Raw genomic sequence first — 23,644 nt, 5'->3', positions numbered from 1 at the left:
ACTAATTACAGCAGAACCGTTTTTTTTTTCGGTTTTGTTTTTGTATACAAGATCGAGGCTCATGTAAGAGCTAAAATCGATTACAAAAAGACAAACTGACACATAAAGCATAAAACATATGATAAAGGGAGCGGGAGACAAGATGGAGAGCAGGGACATCGGGAGATCTGTGGGAGGGAGAGGGCTTGGGGGGAGGAGGCATGGGAAGGGGAAGGGGGTTGTGAGAGGTATAAAACACATGGACACAGCTCGGACTTCCAGGAAAGAAGTTGGAATTTCAAAAAAGTGGATCTGGGGTGAATTACCGGGGGTAGAAAAGATCAAGGTTTTGGATGGGGGAAGACAAGAGATGGTGTTGGACAGCTGTTTTAAAGACCTGGAGGGAGGAGTGAGATTGAAGAGAGTGTAACGTATTATTCTGACTTGTATTTGCATTGTTGTTGTGGTTTATCGGACACGCTTATTCGTCAGACACGAGTGAATCATCACCGCGTCAATAAACGCGTTTTCCGCTTCCGGCACGATGGAGTCTGCTTGAGTTCGTTACATGGTGTCAGAAGTTCGTTGATATTCACGCCATAAGCCGCCATTCGTCTCCATAAATATGGCATCTCCGAACTTTGATCATCCCTCGATCGACTGGGAGAGTCTGGATCTCTACCAGGAGTTTTGCCGGTTCAGAAATCACGTCAGTTTTGTCTTGTCAGGGCCGCTCGCAGACATAACGAAGCCTCGTCAAGCAGGATGGCTCGGAACGTGGATCGGCGAACAAGGTCGTCAAATCTACCAAACTCTATCTTGGGAGGAAGGAGAGAAAGACGACCCGCAGGAAGTGCTGAACAAATTCCAGAACTATGTGCAGCCCAGAAAGAACAAAAGAGTTGCCAGACACCGACTGAAACAAAGGCGCCAGCGGAGTGGTGAGTCTTTTGATCATTTCATAAAAGATCTGAGGATAATTCTCATGGATTGCGATTACCAAGACCCAGACGACATAATCGTCGATTGCATCATTGATGGCAGCCATGATAAGAGGGTCCAAGAGAAATTACTCGATAGGGGTGAGGAGCTCTCACTAGCTAAAGCTATAGAAATTGGCCAACAGCTAGAGCTCTCGCAGAAACATATGAGAATAGTCCGAGATGAAGATGCTCTCATCTCAGCCCTCAGATCTGAAAACGAACGAACTCAGCACCAGACTCAACGTTGTAAGAGCAAGCCTGATAGGCATACACAAGCCACCGAGCTGTTCAAAGCTGAGAATCGGTTTCGGAATGACGGTCCCTGCAGCAAATGTGGCCAGTCAGTGCACAGGCAAGCCAAGTGTCCAGCAATTAATTCTAGCTGCTCCTACTGCAAGAAGCCTGGTCACTGGTTTGCGGCGTGTCGGAAGAGACTGCGCGACCTAAAGTCCCTTGATGAGGAGACCAGTCTAGATCATGTAGATCTTCCTCAAGAACTCGTCAAGGAATCTGAAATTTTAAGGATCTCCGCTCTACAACCAAGCATCAATACGGCTACTCATGACAAGTGGGCACAGACCGTCACGTTGCTGGGTCAGCCGACTCGGTTCCGGATTGACACGGGTGCAAGGTGCAACACACTAACACTCAACGACTACCAATTAGTCCAGCACCTCGCAGGCGATCTACAATCGTCGCATAAAGTTCTTAAAACATACTCGAACCATACTATCCATCCTGTCGGTACCGTGACACTCCCTCTCTCTCACAAAAACAAGACCGTTAGAGCCAGTTTTGAGGTCATTGACCTCGATCAGGAGAATGTAATGTCAGGCGCTACCTCGGAAGCCCTAGGCCTCATTGTCAAGCTCGATAAGTTGTCTCTTGTTCAGCCTCTAGTCAATGTGTCTCAGGAAGCAGTAATCTCTGAGTTTCCAGAAGTTGCCAAGACAACTGGAACTCTTCCCGGAACTTATCGGATCAAGCTTGTAGAAGGGTCACAGGGAGTAGTTCACGCTCCTCGCAGACAGCCTGCAGCATTGAGAGAGCAAATAGTTGACAAGCTACAAGAGATGGTCACCGAAGGTCACATCACGAAGGTAGAACGACCGACTGAGTGGGTGAGTTCCATGGTAGTAGCTCTTCGCAACGGCAAAGTCCGCATCTGTATAGACCCCAAAGACTTAAACAAGTGCACAAAACGTGAGCACTACCCAATGAGAACTGTTCAGGAAGTTTTAGCTCAAATCCCTGGAGCCAAAGTATTTTCTGTGCTTGACGCCCGCAGTGGGTTCATGCAAATTCGCCTTGACGAGCCTTCTTCATTCTTGACCACGTTCAATACACCTGTAGGGAGATACCGCTGGCTGCGTCTCCCTTATGGATTGAGGTGCTCGCCGGAGATATTCCAGCGAATCATGGACCAGATGCTAGAAGGGATAGAATGGGCAACAGCGGTAATGGATGACATTTTAGTTGCTGGTCGTGACATCACCCACCACGACTGTGTACTGAAGCGAGTTATGCAACGAGCTACAAGTTATAACCTGCAACTAAACTTCCGAAAATGCCTCATCCGGCGAACCTCAGTCCCTTATGTAGGCCACCTGCTTACTGCAGAAGGAGTGCTACCAGATCCATTCAAGACGAAGGCAGTTGAGAAAATGCCACGTCCAACAGACAAACAAGGCGTCAAGCGTTTCCTTGGATTCGTTCAGTATTTAGGGAAGTTTATCCCCAACCTAAGTGACACAAGCAAGCCTCTCCGTGATCTCTGCAAGGCGGACGTGGAGTTCTCCTGGCAGTCAGCTCAGGAGCTGTCCTTCAAGAAGCTGAAGCAAGCATGTATTTCGGCCCCGGTCCTTCAGTACTACGATGTAAGTCAGCCAGTTGAAATACAAGCCGATGCCAGCCAAAACGCTGTAGGAGCCTGTTTGCTCCAGAATGGCAACCCTATAGCGTTCACATCACGCAGTATGACCGATACTGAGTGTCGCTACGCTATGATTGAGAAGGAAATGCTCTCAATCGTCCATGCAACAGAAGCATTTCACTACTATATCTTTGGAAAATCAGTAGTGGTATATAATGACCATAAACCCCTTGAGGAAATCTTCAAGAAGCCTCTCCTATCTTCTCCCATGCGTTTACAGCGTATGTTGCTCAAGCTTCAACGGTATGACTTGGAGGTTAACTACTGCCGTGGTTCTGAGATGGTGCTCCCCGACACATTGTCCCGTGCACCTCTACCGGACACCGACTCAGAAGCTGGGAAAGACCTTGAGCCTGTGAACATGTTCCAGTTCCTTGCGATCACGAGTGGGAAATACCTCGAAATCCAGGAAGCTACTCTGAGTCAAATGAGCCTTCTCTGCGGTGTCATTGCAAGTGGATGGCCTGACTCCCGAAAGGAAGTCCCAGCACAGGTCCGTCCGTACTTTGACTCCAGAACGCAATTGGCAGTCTCAGACAGTGTTGTCTACAAAGGCATGCGCCTTGTCATCCCGCCAAGCCTCAGACCCAGAATGCTGAGCTTGATTCATGAATCGCACCTCGGAGTGAACAAGTGTAAGCAGCGTGCTCGCGAGGTCATGTATTGGCCCTCAATGAACTCTGACATCGAAGAAACTGTACGGAATTGTTGCAAGTGTGCAGAGTATCAAAGCGCTCAGCAACGGGAGCCTCTCTTGCCGACTTACACGCCTGATCTTCCATTCATCGAAGTTGGAAGCGACGTTTTTGACTTCGAATCAAAGCAGTATTTGCTCACGGTCGATTATTACTCCAAGTTTGTGGAGGTGGATTGCCTCAAGGACATTACAGCTCGCTCTGTAATCGAAGCTCTCAAGCAGCAGTTTTGTCGACATGGTATTCCAGAGAAGCTGCGAAGCGATTCCGGAAGTCAGTACACGTCAGAGGAATTTTCTCAGTTTTGCAAAGAATATGGCATAACTCACGACATTGTGTCCCCCAAGCACCAACGTGCCAATGGAGAGGCAGAAAGAGCGATCCAGACAGTGAAAAGGCTCTGGAAGAAGTCAGCAGATAAGTACTTAGCCCTGCTAGACTACCGCACCACTCCACTTGAAGGAATAAACTTGTCCCCGGCTCAGCTCCTAATGGGAAGACGCCCCAGAAACACACTGCCTTGCAACCGCACTCTTCTCATGCCTGCGCGGTATGACCATCACCTTGTGAGATCACGCCTTGACACACAGAAGGAGAAACAAAAATACTATCATGACAAGCCATCTATGTCAGATTTGCCACCGCTCCAGCCGGGAGACAGTGTTAGGATGTTGCCAAACCCGGAGGCCAGGCATTGGATTCCGGCTGTAGTTGAGGCGCGCCACAACAGCCCCCGGTCATATTTGCTGAGGACCCCAAACAATGTGTACCGGCGTAACAGGCTCCATCTCCGCAGAGTGCCTCATTCAGCCAATGTTGGCCCGGTGGGAAGTCAGCCACTCTCTCGCTTTTACTCTTCCCAGGACATGAGGGACTTCCCTGATCCCACCACTCAACAGGACACCCCAGTGGGGAACTGCTGCAAGTCCCCAAGTCCAAGTGAGCAAGCATCTGAATCCCAAAGTCTCCCAACAGTGTCATCGCCTCGAGCCACTGCATCTCCCAGAAATACCAAGTTCATCACAAGGAGCGGCAGAGCGGTTAACCCTCCCAGACGTCTGGATCTTTAAATTTAAATCAATTGATTCACGTGATCTGAATGTGATGCTGTTTGTTAATTAATTCAGTGTAAGCTTTACTTTATAGAGTTATTTGCTTTGCTGGTTTCCTTTAAAGTGGCTTCCTTGAAAGAAAGGAGGATGTAACGTATTATTCTGACTTGTATTTGCATTGTTGTTGTGGTTTATCGGACGCGCTTATTCGTCAGACACGAGTGAATCATCACCGCGTCAATAAACGCGCTTTCCGCTTCCGGCACGATGGAGTCTGCTTGAGTTCGTTACAGAGAGTGAGGGAGTTTATGTGTGAGGTATTATTATTATTGATATTATTATTATTATTCAATATTATTATTTATTATTAGTGAGATTTTATGATATAGATATTAATATATAATATTATTATTATATGTTATTAATATAGATATTAGTGAGATATTATTATTATTGATATTATTATTATTATTCAATATTATTATTTATTATTAGTGAGATTTTATTATATAGATATTAATATATTATATTATATTATTATAATATGTTATTAATATAGATATTAGTGAGATATTATTATTATTGATATTATTATTATTATTCAATATTATTATTTATTATTAGTGAGATTTTATTATATAGATATTAATATATAATATTATTATAATATGTTATTAATATCGATATTAGTGAGATATTATTATTCACCAAAACCGTTGTACTATGTCATAGAGTCTGTGACTCGCGTGATGTAAGGCTAACAAAATAACTTATTGCTTTCTAAATTTTTCTTTCAAGTGGTCCTCCATGCAAATAAAACAACATTTGGAGAAGAAGGATCCTTTGGCGTATCCTCTGTTGAAATGGTAAGAATTATTTTTCTGTTGAAATGTTTCCTTCAATTGTAATGATATTTTTGAGTTTGTGTTAATTTTGAGAAGTGCATATGTTTCTCCCATGTTGTCTTCCCCAATAATATGCAATTGCATTCATCAGCTGTTATATGCACTTGGTGGTCATTTCCGTTGCAAGAAAGATGAGGCATTCGGTATGTATTCCTTTGTTTTTCTCCTGCAGGATTATTGAAAGCGTCGGATTCCCAATCGTGAAACTTCCCGCCAGTCAGGTGAGTCGCTATCTGCAACATGCCCAAATATCATGGGTTTTTTTTTTCCTCTGTGGACCAAGGTACATAAATAGAGCTCAACAGCCAAGAGCATCTGGCAATAATTAATAAATGAACCAGAACGGCACTCAGTAGAGAGCATACCTCCACCTGGTTGGGCATATCACTCAATGGTGAAGAATCACTTAAAAAATTATACTAGCTGGATCCGGATCTTCACCAAAATTGAATCGATTTGTCCTTGTCACATACACAACCTGTCCACGTTTCGTCCAAATCCGTCCACAACTTTTTGAGATACCCTGCTATGTATCGTTTTTGGCCCCATCTCCTAATGGTGAAGAATCACTTTAAAAAAACATTCTGATATCGGAATCCATATTCCGATCTTCACCAAAATCGGATATATTTGTCCATGTCAGACACCCAATCGGTCCACCAAGTTTCATCCAAATCTGTCCACAACTTTTTGAGATATCCTGCGATGTATCGTTTGTGGCCCGATCTCTCAATGGTGAAGAATCACTTTAAAGATTCTCGTAGCCAGATCCGAATCCGGATCTTCACCAAAATCGAATCATTTCGTCCCTGTCACATACGCTGCGTCTCTGCCAGAATCCGTCCACAACTTTTTGAGATATTTTGTTCACAAACGGACAGACAAACGGCCAGACAGACAGACAGGGGTGAAAACATAACCTCCATCCATCTTTGGTGGCGGAGGTAAAAAGTTGGTTTGTTATACCGTATTCAAGTTTCTTATACTGTATTCTAAATACGCCAGTCTTGTTCTTGGTGAATTAAGCAATAGCGAAGCATGTACAGTCACGTGAAAAAGTAAGTATACCCCATGTAAACTTTTGACTTTTTCAACATATTTCAATATACAGCTATTTGATCTTCATTTCAACAATATTGATAGATAAAGGTGATATAATATAACAAATATCATGAAACATTTACATTTTGTCGTCCATTGTGTTATTTAAATAAACATAAATGCAAATTTCGCATGTGGAAAAAGTAAGTACACCCTTGGCTCCAATAGGTGGTGTTGCCCCCTTTGGCAGAAACAACCTCAAGTAGGCGTTTCTTATAATTGTCTACCAGTCTCTGACCTTGACTGGGAGAAATTTTTGCCAACTCCTCCATGCAGAATTCTTTCAGCTGTGCGATGTTTGAGGGGTTTCTTGCATGCACAGCTCGTTTCAAATCCCCCCACAACATCTCGATGGGATTTAGATCCGGGCTTTGACTTGGCCATTCCAGAACCCTCCATTTCTTTCTTTTCAGCCATTCCGAAGTGGATTTACTGGTATGTTTAGGGTCATTGGCATGTTGCAAGGTCCACCTTCGGTTGAGCTTCAACTCTCCGACAGATGGCCTCACATTATCCTCAAACACCCTCTGGTACAATGAAGAATTCAGAGTGGATTCTATGAGGGTGAGCTGCCCAGGCCCTGATGCAGCAAAGCTGCCCCAAACCATAATATTTCCACCACCATGCTTTACAGTTGGTATCAGGTTCTTGTGGTCAAATGCTGTCTTTGGTTTTCACAAAACATGTCTTCTGGTACTGTGGCCAAATAGCGCTACCTTTGACTCATCTGTCCAGAGCACATTGTTCCAGAAGTGCTGGGCTTTGCCGAGGTGTTCATTGGCAAACTTTAGTCTTGCCCTGATGTTCTTTCTGAACAGCAAAGGTTTCCTCCTGGCACACCTCCCATGTAGATCAAATTTGTGCAGCCTCTTTCTAATGGTAGACTCGTGCACTTTGACATCAACAGTGGCAAGAGCTACCTGTAGGTCCCGTGATGACATTCTGGGGTTCTTAGAGACTTCTTTCAGCATCTTGCGGTCTGCTCTCGGGCTGAACTTGCTGGGGCGGCCTGGCCTGAACAAGTTGGCAGTCTTTTGGAATCTTCTCCACATGTAGATGATCTTCCGGACAGTCGAATGATTGATTTCAAATTGTTTGGAGATCTTTTTCAATCCCTTCCCAGACTCGTAGGCATCTATAACCTTCTTTCTGAAGGCCTCAGAGAGCTCTTTTGATCTAGGCATGGTGACGCCGCACACTTCAACAACAAAGAGCAAACCAAACTAAATGTCTGAGGTTTAAATAAGACAGGTTCCTCCGAGATCCTCTCTGACGATGTTCTAATCATTTGCACCTGAGCTGGTGCACCTGATTTTAATTTTAGGTATTTGAAGTAGTGATAAATGTAGGGGTGTACTTACTTTTTCCACATGCGAAATTTACATTTATGTTTATTTAAATTATACAATGGACTACAAAATGTAAATGTTTAATGATATTTGTTATATTATATCACCTTTATCTATCAATATTGTTGAAATGAAGATCAAATAGCTGTATGTTGAAATATGTTTAAAAAGTCAAAACTTTACATGGCGTGTACTTACTTTTTCATGATTTGTGTTGCAAGTGTAAATTTTGAATGACGAGGTTGCATTTGCCGGATTGGCTGACTGCCTGGACACCGTTGAGGTCATGGATCTACAGATATAGGCCCACAGCCGAGGTTGTTGACCCAGCAATTTGGAGAGATTCTGGGCTTATGGGATCAAACTCTCTGTGACGAGCGGAGCTCAACGTGTGATCTGGGCTGTCGGAAAATCTGTCACTCGCTTTTGGGTTGCTGTTGTTTATACATTAGGTGTGCAACTATGTAATCCATTTCTGTTCAATTAATGATTATAATTGTTATGATGAATGCAAGAACAATGGGAGTACTGTGCAGATTTGATGATCATTTTCTTATATTGTAATTTGTTCTTTTTTGTCAAATGATTGATGAAGGGAAAGGAAAGACTTTGCACATTAATATTTACTCACTCTACCTTTGTCGCTCACTTTCTCTCTCTCTTTGTTTTTTTTTTCTCCATATCTCCCTCTTTCTCTCCCTCTCTCTGAACGTCTCTTTTTTCTGTCAATCTTTCCACAGCAACTTCCCTTCATGTGCACACGGCATCAGTTTTTGTTCCTCACTGCTCCAAGTAATAGAGAGGTTGAATTTATTTTAGCAAGAAGGAAGTATGGGAGTACCTTTGCCTTCCAGTAAGTATGGAGAGTTTATCTGTATTTTTTATTGCATTATGTATGCTCAAAATTATGTTCAAAAGAAGTTCTTGAATGAAAAAACGTTTGCTCCAAAGTCAACATTTATTTTAATGATCGTCTCATCACAGAAATCCAATTGAATGAAAAGTGGACATTGCAGATAATGAAACAAATGAATGAATGAATGAATGATCGTTTTAAGGCCATTTTCCCCGCTAGAGCGGGGGTTAGCCTTGCGGGCCCCATGACAATCATGGTTCCCTGTTTGAGGCGATGTTTTTATGGCCGGATGCCCTTCCTGATGCCAACCCTTAGTCGCCTATTACGATGTGCAGGGATACGGTGTACCTATTCTAAATCGGGGTACACACTGGGATCATTCATCCCAGCAAGCTGGTACTCAATTTGCCGACTTTGGAAGGATGACAGGCTCAGTCAACCCCCCTGGCATTAATTCAGCGATGACCGGGATTCGAACTCAGGGTCCTAGGATCCCAAGCCGGTACCCTAACCCCTAAACCAACACCAGGCTGAAAACAAATGACATTATGATCAAAACAAATTGATGTTTCTGATATGTAGAACATGGTGTTACGTGGAAGTGACCTTTGATCACAATTACGGTTTTGCCATCAGAAGAACATTTATTTGCCTTCATCATCTCGACGACGTGAATCACTTTTGACAAAGCTTTCCTCTCCAACACATTTGATGCCATTTGTATACCCTGGAGAATTTCCCATGGTCAAAAAACATGTCCTTCGGCCTTGAAAACAGACAGAATTATAGGGACTGTGGATTATCTGGTATTTCGCCCCAAGGCAGTGTTCTGGGCCCTGTGCTTTTTCTGGTCTTCATCAATGATCTCTCTGACTCACTTGAAAATCCTCTCTGTCTCTTTGCTGATGACTCTACTCTCTGTCGCTCCATTCCTCATCCCTCAGATCGGCAGTCTGCAGCCTCCTCACTCTCTGCAGACCTGGACAAAATCACAGACTGGGCAAACAAATGGAAAATGTCTTTCAATCCTGACAAATCTCACACTCTTACGATGTCTCTCCGAAAAGACCGACTGGACAACCCTCCCATCCACTTTCTGAATAATCCTCTCCAAGAAGTTCTGTCACTCAAGCTTTTGGGTCTCACTATCTGCCATGATCTTTCCTGGGAAAACCACATTTCAAATCTGGCCTCCAAAGCCAGTCGCCGACTGGGCAACCTCCGTCGTGCGAAGTCCTTCCTTGGCACACTTGAGCTCCTCACCACATACAAGGCTTTCATCCGCAGCTCAATGGAATACTGCTCTCCCCTCTGGGCTGGTGCTCCTGCCTCACACCTAGCTCGTCTTCACGCTGTTGAAACCAAAGTGTTCAGAATCATTGGAATCTCCCGCGATGAAGCTAACTCCAAGGGCCTTTCACTCACTCACCGCAGGCAGGTTGGTGGTCTTTCCGTCTTCTACCGACTCCTCTCTGGCCTTGCCCCCCAGCTCTCTCTGGGCTCTGTCCCCCAAATATTCCTACAGGTCGCACAAGATCTGCCTGCAACCCTCTTATGGTTAAACTGCCGAAATCAAGACTCTCTGCTCACCTTCACTCCTTCATTCCTCTTTTCTCCCGCCTCTGGAACAAACTCCCTCACTCTCTTCAATCCCACTCCACCCTCCAGGTCTTTAAAACAGCTGTTCACCACCATTTCTTATCTTCCCCCATCCAAAACCTTGATCTTTTCTACCCCCGCTAATTTCACCCCAAATCCACTTTTTTGAAATACCAACTTCTGTCCTGGAAGTCCTTGGTGTCCTTGTGTTTTATACTTCTCCCACCCCCCCCCCCCCTTCCCACACCTCCTCCCCCCAAGCCCTCTCCCTCCCACACATCTCCCTGCTCTCAAATGTTGTGTTTGTGTGCCTCCCCTTCTCTCCCCATCTTGTCTTCCACTCCCTCTTTTTATATATTTTGTTTGTCTGGTTGATTTGTTTGTGATATAAATGTTAGCTCTTTCACGAGCCTCGATTCAGGATACAAAAAAAATTAAAAAGAATTGGGATACCATTCAATTTCTTAGTTCAAGAATGGTTCGGAGGAAAGAAGAATTTCCGATGATAAATTAATGATTCCGGTAATTTGTTGATCATCAAATATCCACCATGGGAACAAACTGAATGGTACAAATCAGTTCCATACTGAACGCTGCGGTCAGCATCAGCTGTGGTCTGAGGAATAATGGGTGATTCCACATTCCGAGACGACATCTTCGGTTTTCCACGTTAATACAGATGAAAGAAGCGATTGCCTTTGAAGGGATGGGAGGTGTTTATGGAGGCAGTAAGCAGCAAGCCAGTGCACCCCCGAGGGGTTTTGCCCCACGTGCGTCCCCCCTGGATCTGCCCCTGATTTGGTTGGGAGAGGCCTCAACCCCCTGCGTCCTCAGCATAGTGTTCACCATTGATTTGATTGAACACACCTTCACTGTCCCACAAACTTGTGCCCATGAACTCTCAAAGCTGATGTCCTCTTGAACCTCCAGGGAGGTGGAGATTGTGTTCTTCCACTTCATGCAGTGTTGTTTGGTTTTGAATCAATATGATGAATTAATGACGTTTCCGGATTCTCAAATCTGCTCAGGAAGTTGACCGAGTTGACTTGAAGTGCTTAACAAGTTACCCGGAACTGTCATTTCGGGACTTTTCTGATCTTTCAACGTTCTGAGCATCCATCTTGCTGACACCTTTATCACACCCAATGTTTCAGTGAGGACGGAATTCACCGATTCAGTTCTGATGCCCAATTTCTCACATATGTGCCTGGCTATTGATCTTCTCTCATTCGTCATCTACTAATCTATTACGACATCGAAATATTGTGAACTCATCCCGATATACAAATCTGCTCATGAAGTTGAATTTCCTTCTGCCTGTGCAACTGTACAATATTTATATCTCCCTTTTCTCAATATCTCCAAACTGAATCTTCATCAAATTTAGAATTGTAAACGCTTCTTCCTTTAAAGCATTTAAAACATTTTGAAATGCTTCACTGTTCTTACTTCTCCATCAGTAGCATCCCACATGTTCTTCTTCACCATAATCGAATTCCCTTCACTCCCAACTCTTGTTTGTGTGTTGTGATGATGATGATGATGATGATGATGATGATGATGATGACTGTGTGTTGTAACATCCTCCAAACAGTGACAACTCCCTCTGCATCCCTCTCTCAGATGTGGGCCAACTTTTAACCACTCATCCCAACTCTCTTTTCCCATATGTTGTGATTTCAATTGTCACCATGCAAATTGGCTGGATGTTGGTACCTCTCTCGTCAGTCATGGCACGTCATCTAAGGACTTGTGTGACTCCGTGGGACTGACTCCATCTGTGAACTTTTCTCTGTGAAATTTCTCCCAATGGCAAATCCTCCATTCTGGAATTGGTGATGACAAAAACAACAACAACAACCACCTTTAAAGGCCATTTCCTCCGCAGAGCAGGGGTTGGCCTTTTTTCGGGCACCTTGGGTCCCCTTTTTGAAGCAATATTTTATGGCCGGATGCCCTTCCTGCCGCCAACCCTGTTAGTCACCTTTTGTGACACACAAGGAATTACCAGTGAGCTGGTACTCAATTGGTGATGGAATTGGCGATGACAAACTTCCATGCAAATATCTTCTGCTCTTCCTCTGCTCCAATAGGTTCATCTGATCATGTGCTTGTGAAAGTCATCATATCTCTGGCTATTCTCAGAGAGCTGCCTCAATGCCGGCGAGTCTGGCCCATATCTACTGCCCCTGATATTAACTCAGACTGGGAATTCTTCCATAGAAGCCTGCTCACTCTCATGCACAGATTCATCCCATCTCGTCTTCAATTGGCCTTCCCATCCCCTGAATTGACGGGTTCTCAGTACTGGTTGTCCGTTATGTATTGTCGCTTTCCTTGCGATCAAAATCTTTCCAAGGAACGGATAGCCGAACAAGCTGTTACTCCGAAGCGTTCAGTTAAAAATGTGACAGAGTTAATACATGCAGAGGGGGTGGGGGGTGAGGAGTGAGGAAAGGGAAGAAGGAGGAGGATGACGATGCTGAAGAGCACTGACTTGAACGGCCTCCACCTGCCGTCTTCAACCTGCATAAATTAACTCAAACAACACGGATTTTAAATGTACAAAAAGAAACAGGTTTATGAAAGAAAATGCCGGTAACAAAGAAACACATGATAAACTGAATTCCTAAACGGGATGTCCCCACAACCAGACTTGAAAACACAGACGAAATATAAAATAACGTTGGATAAAATAAAGGTGTGTGGTTATTTAGTGCACTTAGCTCTGATCGCTGGTGCGTCTCCCAGGAAGCGTCGAGGACCCGCGCGCGCAGTCTGAACGCGGCTCTGGTGTTGGCGGGAAATCCGCTTGCTCCCGTGCTGCTAGGCCTCGGTCCGCCCTTGCAAAGCGTGCAGCTCGCTCCCCCAGCCGTGCCTGTCTTCGTCGTCCTTGGTGTGAAACTGCAGCCCTTGGTCCGCGGCCCTTCCACCCACGACCACCAGCCCGATGCGGGAACACGGCTGCCCACGATGAAGCCTCCCCGTGCAGAGAGCGAAACCCAACCATCCGCTATCGCTTTTGGAACGAGAGGCGCAAGAGCGAATGCTCGCTCTCAATGCCCAGACGAACAGGGGAACGAGGAGGAGATGCCTCAAGACCTCAAGAAGGGGGGGGGGGGGGGGGGGGAGGAGAGGAGCAATCACGACCGTTTGCTTTGGCATCCAGAACAAAACGGGTAGATGTCCATCGCTTCAACTATTTAACCCACCGCTCTCTCACGTCATCGGTCGTGCTTCACCAATCAGCGAGTTTCTCCCTACCAGTCCTTCAACAACACAACAACAACATGCATTTTAAGGCCATTTTCTGTGCTAGAGCGGGGGTTAGCCTTGCGGTTCCCATGACAATCTTCTCCATCTTGCCATATTTTCTGCATCTCTCCTTGTTAACCCCCTTGCCCGCATTTCTTTTTCCACCATCTTCAGCCAAGTCTTTCTCGGTCTTCCCCGTCCTCTACTTCCTTCTACATTCATTTCCATCACTCTTCTCAACCAGTCACTTTCATCCTTCCTCAACACATGACCAAACCATCTCAACCTGTTCCTCTCCACAGCATCAATCACAGGCTCTATTCCCATCATCTTTCGCAATTCATCATTTGTCTTCCTCTCTCTCAACGATACTCCGCACATCCATCGAACCATTCGCATTTCCACCCTTTCCAACCTTCGTTGCTGCTCTACGTTCATTACCCATGTCTCGCTCCCATAAATCATAACACTTCTCACACATGCAGCATACACCTTTCCCTTCAGCTTCAACGACACTCCCCTCCTCATCAGCACGCCACTCAGTTCCCCAAACTTCTTCCATGCACATCTCACTCCAGCAACCGTTGCCGAGTCTGATCCACCTTCTCCATTCAGCATGTCTCCGAGGTAGCAAAATGTTTTCACACCTTCCAGCTTCACGCCGTCTCCAAGATCCAACTCAACATTTCCTCCATCTGCAGCTCCCTCTGTGCACACCTTACATTTGAATGTAGCTGCCACACTGGTTAATGACCCTCTCAGACGACTACATTTTTGATGAACCCACTCAGCGCACATTGTACATTGAATGGAGTTCACTCCGACACCCTTCCTGCACACAGCACAGGGCCACTTCCCAGTTCTTTCCACCTCACCACGTGCTTTACCACTTGCCATCACCTTCGTCTTTCCGATATTCACCTTCAGACCTTTTGTCTCCATACATTCCTTCCACGTGTTCATCTTTTCCTTCAGTCCATCCATACTTTCCGCAATCAACACCAGATCATTTGCATACAACAACTCCCACGGTAAACCCTCCTTTACGTTCTGAGCCAGCACCTCCATCACAGCTACAAATAGTAGTGGACTTAGTACCGACCCCTGATGCACTCCCACCTTCACCTCAAACTCACCACTGTTCCCGTCCTTCGTCCTTACAGTTGTGTGCGCTCTTTTGTACATTGCCATCACTACTCTGATCAACCATTCCTCCACTCCTAACTTCCTCATTGCCCATGTCAATACTTTGCGTGGAACCCTATCGAATGCTTTCTCCAGATCAACAAACCCAAGAAACAACTTTTTTCTCTTCTCCATGTACTTCTCCTGCAACTGCCTCACAATAACAAGTGCGTCTGTCGTTCCACTTCCTGGCATAAATCCAAAGTGCATTTCGTCGATCTTCACTTTGTTCCTTATCCTCCTCTCCAACACCCTTTCCAATACCTTCATTCCATGCTCCAATAACTTTATCGCTCGGTACGAGCCACACTCTAGAGGGTCACCTTTCCCCTTGTATAGAGGGACGAGGGTACTCAGTTCCCAATTCACTGGAATGCGGCCTTCTTTCACCGCCAGATTACAGATCTCTGTCATTCTCTTCACACCCCAACTTCCTGCTGCTTCAACATATCTCCCACAACTCCCGTCGGCCCTCCCGCTTTTCGACTCTTCATTGCTTTTATCGCTTCCTCAACTTCCTTCTCAGTTATCTTCTCTGCCGGTCCGAAAACTGGGGTACTCTCTATGTTGCCATCCAATTCATTCTCTGTATTCAACAGCATTTCCATATATCTTTTCCATCTTCCTTTAATTCCATCTGGGTCTACAACGATTTGTCCCACTTCATCCTTCAAGCAACTCACCCCCATCACATCACACCTCTCTTTCGCTATCTGCTTTGCAATCCTGAATACTGCTCTCTGACCCTCTTCCAAATCCAAGCGTTCTCCGAACATTTTCCTACATGCCTCCTGCGCCTTTGCTACCTCTTTCTTTGCAGCCTTCTTGGCTACCTTATAACTTTCATGCTCTGCTGTTTCTGCTCCCGTACCCTTCGCCTTCTGCCACTCCTTGAACTTCTTCTTCTTCTTCTCGTCAATCCTCTTTCCAACTTCATCATCCCACCACCATGTTTCCGAGTGCCTCGGTGGTCCTTTTGTCCATCCACATACCTCACCAACGGCTCCCAACAGACTAGCTTTCATTGACATCCAACCACTTTCAAGCTCAACCACATCATCCTCTGCCCTACTCAGCCTCTCTTTTAATGCCTCCCTTACTGTCACCTCTTTCAACCTCCACACCTTCATTCTCGGTTGGTACTTCATCCGCCGAGCTCTCCTCGCACCTTTCACCCTTATGTCGCAGACAACCAAGTGGTGCTGTGAAACAGCCTCCTCCCCCGGGATCACCTTTGTGTCCCGGAGGTGCCCCCTATCTCGCCTATACACCATCAGGTAGTCAACGGTTGTCGTCGACCCACCTGACGTGTATGTAACAAGCAGCTTATTATCCTCTTTCTGGAACTGAGTATTACAAATCAACAAATCAGCTCCATCAGCAAACTCCAAAATCCTTTCACCTTCTCCATTTCTCACACCATATCCGTAACCCCCATGAACTCCCTCAAAACCATCCATACTCCTTCCCACATGTCCATTTAGGTCTCCTCCTACCACAACAACTTCCTCATCTTTCACATTTTCCATCAGCTTCTCTATTGCACACCAGAACTTGTCCTTCTCTTCATCGCTCCGACCAACCTGCGGAGCATATCCCGAGATGACGTTCACCAAGAGCTTTCCAATCATCATTTTCACCATCATCAACCTATCACTCACTCTAGTCACACTCACCACACTGTCTACAAACTCCTCAGAAAACAGGACACCAACACCATTCATGCCCTCCAAGCACCCTTGTCACACAAACTTGTATTTCTGTCCCTGCCTACCCTTCACCATTCTCACACCACTTCCCTTCCATCTCGTCTCTTGCACACAACATATGTCCACTTTTCTTCTGACCAATACTTCCAACACTTCTCCTGATCTCCCTGTCATTGTCCCTACATTCCATATCCCAAACCTCAGAAACCGATCTCCACTTCGGGCTGTACCCTGCCCATATGTAGTTGTAATTGTCATGGTTCTCTTTTTGAGGCAATGTTTTTATGGCCGGATGCCCTTCCTGACGCCAACCCTCTTAGTCGTCTCTTACGACATGCAGGGATACAATGTACCTATTCTAATCCAGGGTAGACACTGGGAAACGTTTAAAACATGGAAATTCTGGGGGGTGGGGGGTGGGGGGGGGGGGGCATCTCGGCTGTGGCGGCCCCGTCAGCACCACGCCACGGCGGTCCGGTCAGCACCACACCACGTCAGCCCAGTCAACACCACACCACGGCGGCCCGGTGAGCATCACACCACGGCGGCCCGGTCAGCACCACACCACGTCGCCCGGTCAGAACCTCACGTCGGCCCGGTCAGCACCACACCACGTCAGCCCGGTCAGCACCACACCATGGCGGCCCGGTCAGCACCACACCACGGTGGACCGGTCAGCACCACGGCGGCCCGGTCAGCACCACACCCTTGGAAAGGACTTCGATGCACGTCGGCCCGGTCTGCCCAGAGCCTGGCGCGAAGTCCAAGGACATCAGCACGTCATCCGAAAACAGCTCCGGTTGGTGCGAACCACTCGGTCAATGGTGCAAACCAGGTCCCGACACGGCCTTGCTCGCTTGGCCCCGATGAAGGCCTCGCTGTGTGTTCTCCAAACAGGTGCAAAATCGCCCAAGCCGCGCTGGATTTCAGCAGCGGAAACCTTGCTCACTCGGCCCCAATGAAGGCCTCGCTGGGTGTTCTCCAAACAGGGGCAGAATCGCCCAAGCCGCGCTGGATTTCGGCGGCGGAAAGCAGCCACGAAGTGACGATATTCGGTTGGGCTGTAATGCGAACACCACGGCGGCCCGGTCAGCACCATACCCTTGAAAAGGACTTCGATGCTGTGGAGAGATCGAAGCAAGCCTCCCTACCAGTCCTTCGCGTCAATCAAAACCTTGACCACTCACGGCTCCTCGGGGCATGGCCTCGGCCTGCCCGACCTATGTGTGCCATCCAAGTTGGGGTTGTCAGCGGCAGCGCTAAATGTCCTGGCTCATGTACGCTTTTTAATTAGTGCCATTAAATGCGCGGTTCGAGCTCTACGTATCCATGGTGCATTGTCAAACGGAACAAAGGAATAAAATTACAGAGGTATCGACATACAAGGGATAATTTACCCATAATCCCTGAGCTAGTTAGCACCAGAGTCCAGAGCCCTTTGTACGCAGAGTTTGGCCAACTCGGTAATAGGTGCCATGTTGGAGCCCTACGTTAAGTGCACGCGCGCGTGCGTTCAAGCGTGCATGCATAGAGTTACATATTAAGTCTATGCGTGCATGCAACTTTCTGCTATTAGAGACGGGTTAATTTTTATGTTCCCGAGTTTCATTCATTGTTTAGTCACGTTAGGGCTTTAACATGGCGCCTGTTGTCCCGTGATCGCTAAAAACTGAAACCGAGTTGGCCAAACTCTGTGTATAAAGAGCTCTGGTTAGCACAAGAGCCACCCTTCACATGGCCACACGTCACACTTAATCCGAACACACGACCTTTCGGATCCCTACTTATTACATGGTGGTTCTTCTTCTTCTTCAAGACAATCGGAGCACACTAATCTATGCAAATCTACCTGGTCTAAGGTGATCACTGCCTACCCCCTACAAACATAATAGTATGTTCAGCTGCCCAGTGTTTTACAATGTCACATGAAGGGAAATTATTCTTAAGTGTTGCTACAACATCCTCGTGCATTTCCTTCAGGGTCAACCCGATGATCAGGAGGTAATTGTTCACTGTTTCCAGTCTTCTCCATTTTTCAAAACACCAATGACTAACTTGCATTGTCAAGTTTGTATACCTGCAAACATAAAAAGCCTGTTTAAAAGTAAAACATCAAATCATAAGTATCTGTTGGGTCACAAGATGTCATTAAATAGGTCAGGCAAGAAACTTCCCGAACACCACTCATACTACCAGTTACATTTGTTGTTCCGTTGCTGTTAATCAAATTTGAATGTTATTAATCGGATTTACAATTTTTTTCGACGTTAAATACCTGTACTTGTTTTCTCTAATTCATCAAAATGCAGTACCTGCAGTGATATGTACAGATTATTTGCTTGGTGACTGCTGTGTTTTATTTCTGATGTAAACTGTTTCTGCCCTCCAGTGGATCACCTATTGGGAACTGGCATTCCATTATTCACCAAGGTCTGTTGGTCAAGTCTGACACCCCACAGCAGGTAATTACGTCATGACGCGAGTCGTTTGCAATATTCTTGTGAAAAGCCGATTCGCGTGTTTGTTTGTGGACACAACTACAATGGCCGTTCTGGAAGCTTTGACGCCCATGTTAAAGAGGTGCTGCTTGAGATTGGTGAAAATAATCCACAGGGTTTTCCCCAGTAATAAAGACCAATTCCAAGAAGTTTCATAAACTGGAAAACAATGGAACAGAGAGGAGAAAGGACAGCGAGGTGCCGACAAGGCGCGCAAGCGAGGCCTCCAAGGTGCCTCCACCGAGTGAGAAGCAGACATTGAGGCTCTACTCTTTGCTGAAAGATGACATCTTTCAGTACAACGTGGAGTCTCAACGTTAATAAAGGGAGAGTCAGCTTCTCCAGGCTGAATTGGGGAGAAATATTCTGTTTGGATTTCCATTGTATTTTTTGCATACTTATGAGATAAAATGGTTCAAAGAGGACTTGGTGGAGAATACCAAGCATCCTTCAGACCAAGACAGGTTATGGCTGATCACCAAGCTATGGAGCTCCATATACTGTGCCTCACCGAGAGATAGAGGGCAACCATAGCCAGAGGGTCGCCTATGATTCGCCATTCAATCCTCATGGAATGACGTAGTGAGTGTGTTGGACTTTAATGCGTTGAATTCCATGTTCTAATTGGTGAATATCTCGTGATTTTGTTTAGACAGGCAGACACGAATGACACCATATAGTGTTGCAGTTGAAGGTTTGATGAACATACTCGCACATGGTGGAGAGGTTTACAAAATGGGGTGCAGTGTATTTTTCAGGAAAGTAGAAAGGTGATTGTTTATATTCACAGGTCTACAATAGCTTCACATTGCTCTTGTTCTCCATGGGGTTCATGGTGGCGGTTTTATGTACATATATAGAGAGAGACAGAGACAGAGACATAGAGTACACAGAGACAAGAGGGAAAGGGCTGGTCCATGGGGACCGATCGGCACTCCGACCGTGACCACGCTGCCATAACGAATCCAGGCAGCAGGGAAGAATGGGGAAGATTTGGCCCTGGCTTGCATTGGGGGGTACAACCACCACGAACAGGCGTCCCCGATAGTTGTCTCTGCTTGATGTTGGTAGCAATGTCATGCTTCGGGTGGTGGACAGCCGCTACGAGGTTGTGGCCATGAACAAGTTCGCAGGTGGCATCGAACCCACCGATAATGTGAGTTTCTTGCATTGCGGGGACGTGATGCGACTGTATTGAAAGGTTCTGGACGGGTAGTATAACTTTACACGTGCCAAGCTTAACCTATTGTGTTCATTGTTGTTGTTGATGTTGTCTCTCTTTCTTCTTTAGAGAAATGGAGCAATGTTTGGAGCGGGTATATATTTGTCCCCACTTTATAATACGGCCTGCAGTTACTCCGGTGAGGCATTGTGTTAAAATTAAATGAAGACATGACAAATATCCGCTCATGCTCACACATCACAAACATTTATCTTCTCAATGATCCTTGCCAGTTGAGAACTCATCAATAAATGAAGAAACATCATCTGCAGAAATTTGCAGAATTTATCTGCAGAAATGAAGTTTTATTTCTTCATCTTTCCGGCAGAAATCTGTTGATATTCATCAATATTCTCACTTCCCGTTTCCGTTCCAAAGCCACATCGGTTGTGCTTCTTGTATTCAAATGTTGTGTTTCTTCTTTGTGCAGACATCGATTGTATGCGGTTCCGGAACGTTAAACCCAGACCCTTCCAGGTAATGTTGAGGAATTTTCGAATGGAAAGTTCTCATTTCATCCCAAAGTAAGCCGGTATCGCTGCGACTAACGTTCCGCAATGTTTCCCCTTCACTCCAGCATCAAAGCGAGGAATTGTTTATGTCCACCCGCACCCTGAAATGCATTGCTTTATGTGAAGGTGAGCTACTTTTCTTCTCATTTGAATTCCTTATTACCTCCGCGACCAAAGGTGGATGCAGGTTATGTTTTCACCCCTGTCGATTTGACTGTTTACCTTCGCAAAAGCGGAAGGTTATGTTTTGATCGCTGTGTATTTATTTGTATGTCTGTGTGTGTGTGTGTATGTTATTCGCATAACTCAAAAAGTATTCAACCGAATTGCATGAAATTTGGTGGGATGATTGGTTATTATACGGGACACATTTGATTAGATTTTGGGAGCAATCGGGTCAAAGGTCAAGGTCAAGGTCACGAAAAGGTCAAAATCGTATTTTTGTTGTTCTGTTCCCTACACTCCCATGCCAAGTACAGAACAGTAGCTGCGGCGAAGGTATGCGCTCTACCGAGTGCCCGTTCTAGTTGTCCATTTGTTTGTTTGTGAACAAAATATCTGAAAAGGTTGTGGACGGATTCGGACGAAATTTGGCAGAGATGTCGCGTATGGGACAAGGACGAAAGGATTAGATTTTGGTGAAGATCCGGATTCGGATCCGGCTACTATAATTTTTAAAGTGATTCTTCACCATTGGGAGATCGGGCCAAAAACTATACAGAGCAGGATATCTCAAAACGTTGTGGACGGATTTGGACGAAACTTGGTGGACACGTTGTGTGTTTGACAAGAACAAATAGATTCGATTTTGGTGAAGATCTGAATGTGGATTCGGATATGATAATTATTTAATTTTTTGATGATTCTGCACCATTGAGTGATATGGCCAACCAGCCGGAGGTATGCCACCTACTGAATGCCGATCTTGTTATCCATGTTGCTATGTGGACCTAAACCTTTATGGGAATTATTCGTTGAAGCATTCCCTCTCCATCAGTGATCAAGACACCTTTCCTGCAGAAACATCACGACATCTGGCTTTCACGTCGCGAGGACATCTGCATCCGCCTTCTATTTGTGTAAGTACTGATCCATGAGATAGTGATTCCAGGTATACAAAGCTGATCCCAAATTCCCTGAGGCCACCCAAAGTTGATTTTTTTTTTTCCCCCCATTTGGACTTTTTAAACATTTACACCTGACATCAGATCAACGGCAGCTTCCAGGAACATCAAAGGAGACGCCACTCTCGGTCTCACATGACCTCAGTGTGATCCCCCTTGGTCTCACTCACATGTTGTGGTTGAATTTGCCGAATCTGTGTGTGACGTTCCTTCGTCACTTGTGGGTGTAGTTTTGCTATTTTCTTCAAGAAGTCGTTTGATTCTGTCATCGGTCATGCAGGGCTCCAAAATACGTATTTTTTGTGGGGAATCATATTGGTGAGTTGAACCAGGAATATCTGTTGGTGAAATATTTTTGAAGTGCTTGGAAAGGGGGGGCTGGAACAAACTATTTAATCTTTCTTGTGGAACTCCTGCAGCCTCTGTTTAACCCTTCAACATCACTATTGCTCCCTGAAACACACTTCCTTTCATTTCTTATGCAGCCTCTGGTTGCTTGTTGCATCATTGCTGGGAGCATGGCTGTGCTACTGATGCAGTGCCCTTTGCAAATTATGGCAGGAACTCATAATTTAATCAGGGCAGGCGACAGCTCACCTACTCTTCACGAAGGACAACGTGGCACCTTTGACGTCCACTCCCCCCCCCCCCCCCCCCCCCCCACTGTTGTCTGCTGGCAAACACCAGCTTTCCCACAGCCTTTCCAAAACACTTCCTGTCCTGTCTTGCTGTACTGCTGCCTTCCCTCGCCCATTCAAAACCACTCTCATCATATTACCTCTGACCAATGCCTGCTCACACCACCTCAAACCAATGCCTGCTCACACCACCTCTAACCAATGCCTGCCCACACCACCTCAAACCAATGCCAGCCCACACCACCCCAAACCAATGCCTGCCCACACCACCCCAAACCAATGCCAGCCCACACCACCCCAAACCAATGCTTGAAGGAGTCGAATGTGAAGCCTGTTTTCCCAAGACAAGTAGATTTGTTTCGTGTTAATTCTCGGTGTCCTCAGAAAATAACCTTAATTCCACTAAATTCAGTACTGATTGAAATACATGAACACGAGGCCGAGGGGGAGGAGGGGAGGGAAGAGGAACATCCTCCCTTGGTATTTGTGATATTAACCCATTGCCCGACTCCCATGTCTCCACTCTTTTGCAGGTATGAAGATAATGACTCCGCATTTGGGGTCAATACGCAGAATACCTTCACGGATAAAGCAATACGAACCATCATGAACACCTACATCACTTGGGGTTAGCGTTATGATGGGTTCTAAAAGGGTGACACCAAGCGGAACAACCTCGACCGGAACATCCCTCATCGGCTGTGTTGTGTTTGGCTCGTCAATGTGTGTGTGTGTGTGTGTGTGTGTGTGTGTGTGTGTGTGTGTGTGTGTGTGTGTGTGTTCACACACAGAAAAAGAAAGGTTTGATATCAACTGCGATGATGGATTCCATGACGTTGCTGATTGGAAATAAACTGGTGGTCTGTGGCGAAAGGGATCCGTTTTTTTCATGCATTGGCTGAAGCTTGAAACAGAGCTGACACACACACACACACACACTCACACACACACACACACACACACACACACATACACACACACTCACACACACACACACACACACACACACACACACACACACACACACACACACACACACACACACACAC

The 23,644-nt window shown here is 45.9% G+C and overlaps 1 protein-coding gene across 1 annotated transcript in view; it reads left to right on the top strand.

Moving 5' to 3' along the window:
- LOC137430503 (protein mono-ADP-ribosyltransferase PARP6-like) overlaps positions 1-23,273 on the top strand; it is a 64,397-nt gene extending 41,124 nt beyond the window's left edge. The window contains exons 12-20 of the mRNA XM_078782645.1: positions 5,441-5,508; positions 5,720-5,768; positions 8,738-8,850; positions 18,991-19,063; positions 20,391-20,460; positions 20,752-20,798; positions 20,899-20,959; positions 21,831-21,912; positions 23,129-23,273. Coding sequence (XP_078638771.1) covers positions 5,441-5,508; positions 5,720-5,768; positions 8,738-8,850; positions 18,991-19,063; positions 20,391-20,460; positions 20,752-20,798; positions 20,899-20,959; positions 21,831-21,912; positions 23,129-23,228 — 663 coding nt within the window. The 3' untranslated portion in view covers positions 23,229-23,273. The remainder of the gene's footprint in view (positions 1-5,440; positions 5,509-5,719; positions 5,769-8,737; positions 8,851-18,990; positions 19,064-20,390; positions 20,461-20,751; positions 20,799-20,898; positions 20,960-21,830; positions 21,913-23,128) is intronic.
- The last annotated feature ends 371 nt before the right edge of the window (positions 23,274-23,644 follow it).

This window comes from Myxine glutinosa, chromosome 7, assembly GCF_964187855.1.
Source record: "Myxine glutinosa chromosome 7, kmMyxGlut1.1, whole genome shotgun sequence".
Lineage (NCBI taxonomy): Eukaryota > Metazoa > Chordata > Myxini > Myxiniformes > Myxinidae > Myxine > Myxine glutinosa.
Note: the sequence above shows the minus strand (reverse complement) of the source record. Positions and strands in the feature narration are given on the sequence as shown.